General features: G+C 42.4%; 1 protein-coding gene across 1 annotated transcript; it reads left to right on the forward strand.

Annotated features, from left to right (window-relative positions):
- Window positions 1–2: 2 nt before the first annotated feature.
- On the forward strand, window positions 3–2,856 carry TMEM17 (transmembrane protein 17; the record flags this gene model as incomplete). Its single annotated transcript, XM_015620370.3, has 4 exons — window positions 3–189; window positions 1,347–1,450; window positions 1,688–1,801; window positions 2,205–2,856. Coding segments are annotated over 4 exons (696 nt in total), but the record flags the coding sequence as incomplete, so codon positions are not given.
- Window positions 2,857–3,133: the final 277 nt, after the last annotated feature.

Consider the following 3,133-nt stretch of genomic DNA (forward strand, 5'->3'; position numbering starts at 1 on the left):
CGGGCCGGCCGGGCGGGCCCGGCGCTCCCGCGGAGCCGCCGCTCGCAGGAGCCGCTGTGGCCGCGGCTTTCTCCTCATGGAGCCTGCCCGGAGCGGTGAGCGATGGCTGCGCCCATCGCAGCGCCCCGGAGCTTGCGGACCAGCCCTTTTCAAACCCGGGGCGCCGGAGCAGCCCTGGAAATGCGCACGGTGCGCCTACACAGAAAGGCCGTGTTGATTTCAGCCAAAATCCACTGTAAATCCATTGTGAGCCGGTCAAATTAATCAAAAATATGTTCTTATTTCGAGACAGGAGTTCCCACTTCCTTTGTGTATTAACGCTGCTAACTCTTACTAGCTCTTCATTAATCAAACATTTCACAAACAACTTCTGTCTTTAGTCTTCTTTTTTTTTCGGCTTCCTCTTTGGAGGATACTCCTATGTTGATACCCAATCCACTGAAACCAATTGCAAATTATTGGACATCGGGATTTCAAAAATTAAGTTTTACACGTACGTGTCTTAGCGAGTTGCTGTAGCCGTTGGCCATTGCAACATTGTCTGGCTTTTCCATTAATTTTAGCAATCCCAGCAAATAAGCATTAATTCAATTTAGGGATAGAAAAATGAATTAGAATTGGCTTATATTGCTTAAACATTCATCCAAACAGTTTTAGAACTTGCAGAGAATTTATAAATAGCAATGTCATGTCAAGGAAACCTTTAATATACCTAAACACTGTGATCACAATTGAAATTTGAACTCTTGGTTTCTCTGTTTTTAGGTAAATTTTTCCTTAGATCTGACCTTGTAGGTCTATTACAAAATTTTAAGTACAGAATTTACTACCCACAGGTTGGAGTTTGAGACTTGCTTTTCTCTACATTGCATTGTGTGAATGCATTTTCTTCCCTACAGACTCAAAAGGATGAGTTTTAGTTTGACACGTATTTGAAATTGTTATCCCTTAAGAATATGATGAATTACTGGCTTCCATCCAAGTGTTTGTTTAAATAAAAGATTGAAAATGAACAGTGGGCTGTGCAAGCCTGCTCTCTAGCAGCTCTCTTGAGCAAAGCCTCAGAGATGGTGAGCTAAAAGCCACCAGGTACTGGACACTCAATTTGAATATATGACTAAATGATAAAAATGCTCTGTCCCAGGAACCAAAAGGTACCTTAGATTCCAGGAGGTGATGTAACTCCAGGTAGGGTGTAAAGGTTTCCTCTGGATAAATAAAAATATTTTTCTCAACATTTGACTGGGAAGAGTCAAATTACTGCCCTGAATGAAGCTAAGATGGAGCAGTATCCTCCTCTTGTATTTACAACAGAAGTGATAAAAATCTTCTTTCTCTCCATACAGATTGTGAAATCCTTTCCAGTTTGCCACTGCAGATGTCCCTCTATTTCAATGTTTATTTCTTCCCATTTTGGTGGCTCATCACAGTTGCCATCCTCTACCTGAAGGTGAGAAGGAAGGAAAGTGCTGGTTTGTAAATGTATATTACATCAAACATCCTAGTGTGGGATACAGCTCACTGGAGTTAGAGGTTTTTACATTGATTTGGGAATTCATGGAACCTGGAGGTTCAGGAGTGTTTGAATGCCATTACTGTCAGCTGACAGTAGCACAGCTAAGTGATTAAATCTTAATTTAATCACAGAGAGCACGGCAGAAACTTTTACTTTCTTCTTCCCCTCCAGTATCCAGTCTTATCAGATTATTACAAGTTCATCCTGGTCACCATCATGATCCTGGTCTCTCTGACAGAGCTCATTCGACTCTACCTGGGATATGTGGGCAATCTCCTGGAGAAAGTAAGTTACCATAGTAATTTCTGCAAGATTTTCTGCCTTTAATTTTTTCAATATTAACTGGCAGGCATTTTATTTAAGAAATACAAGTTGTGGAGATGGTTATTTCTCTTCAGTTGCACTCTGCATCTTCTCCTCCCTTGGCATTGGCTTCCACTTAATTTTGTGAATTCCAAGTAGTTCTCCCTCAGAAGAGAGTTCTCTCACTCCCTAAAATTGTTTTGTCAGAAAATATAAATACGCTTAAAAACACAGGATATGAAAATATGAAGCCACCTCACTTTGCCTTTCTGCATTTACTTGTGTGCTTTTGAAAAATCAAAAAGAAATGTGTTTTCTTCACAAGATTTTGGATTTTTTCATCCCAGCTATCAGGTTTTTAATAGGTGATGTCTCCCTATTATAGGTGCCTGAGCTGGCTGGGTTTTGGCTCCTGACCCTCCTCCCGCAGTTGCCTATAATCCTCTTCTTGCTATTTAATGAAGGTCTGAAAATCCACTCTCTGGAGCGAGCTGTCCACATCATCTTTGCCGCCTTCCTCTCCTTCCAAGTGGTCGCGGCCTTTTTCGCCCTGAAAAGGATGGTGAACACTCTGGCCACTCGCTTCCGCCTGACCGAGTTCCACCGCCTGGAGGAGCAGCACCCCGGGCCTGGCCTTTCCAGCCTGGCCACAGGCAGTGGCTCCCGGGGCTGGTAGGGCTCCAGTGCTGCCCAAAATCATGCCCCAGGGGCCTCAGGAGGTACCACAGCCCGAGGTTGCCACGGTTCTGTTTCCATTTTGTTGGGTCATTCTTTGCCTTCTTGCCTCACAGGTATTAAAAAATTAGATCTTGCTCAAGAGCCAACATTAAACCTCCAAGGCCGGAACTCCTTTCTGCAAGGAAAATCAAAGCCAAGTGCATAACTGACTTGAGTGGACTGTTTGTGGTCTGAGTCGATTTGGAGAGTTTTACATGCTGTAAAGTTGTGGCAATTTAAAAAAAAAAAAGAAGCCTTTTTTCTCATTGTTTGCACAAAATCCTTTTGTTTACAATAAATCTTTTCTACGCTTTTTTGCATTGGTAGCAGTTTTGTCTTCCAAATATGCTGCACATATTTAATGTCTGATACCTCAGTTGGGGAAAAAGCCCAACCCAAAACCAAAACGAAAACAAAAGCCCCAAGAGATCTTGAGGCTCAAAAAGAAGTTAGTGAACAAAGACTACACTTTCAGAGACGGCCTTCTAGTTAATTCCAGCATTAGAAATTCCTTACTACTATACTAGTTATGCAATTCCAAAGGTATTTGTTCCACAAAAGTCATCTCCTTTGGCTTGGTTCTAACTGGCAAGTCAG

Source organism: Parus major, chromosome 3, assembly GCF_001522545.3.
Source record: "Parus major isolate Abel chromosome 3, Parus_major1.1, whole genome shotgun sequence".
Lineage (NCBI taxonomy): Eukaryota > Metazoa > Chordata > Aves > Passeriformes > Paridae > Parus > Parus major.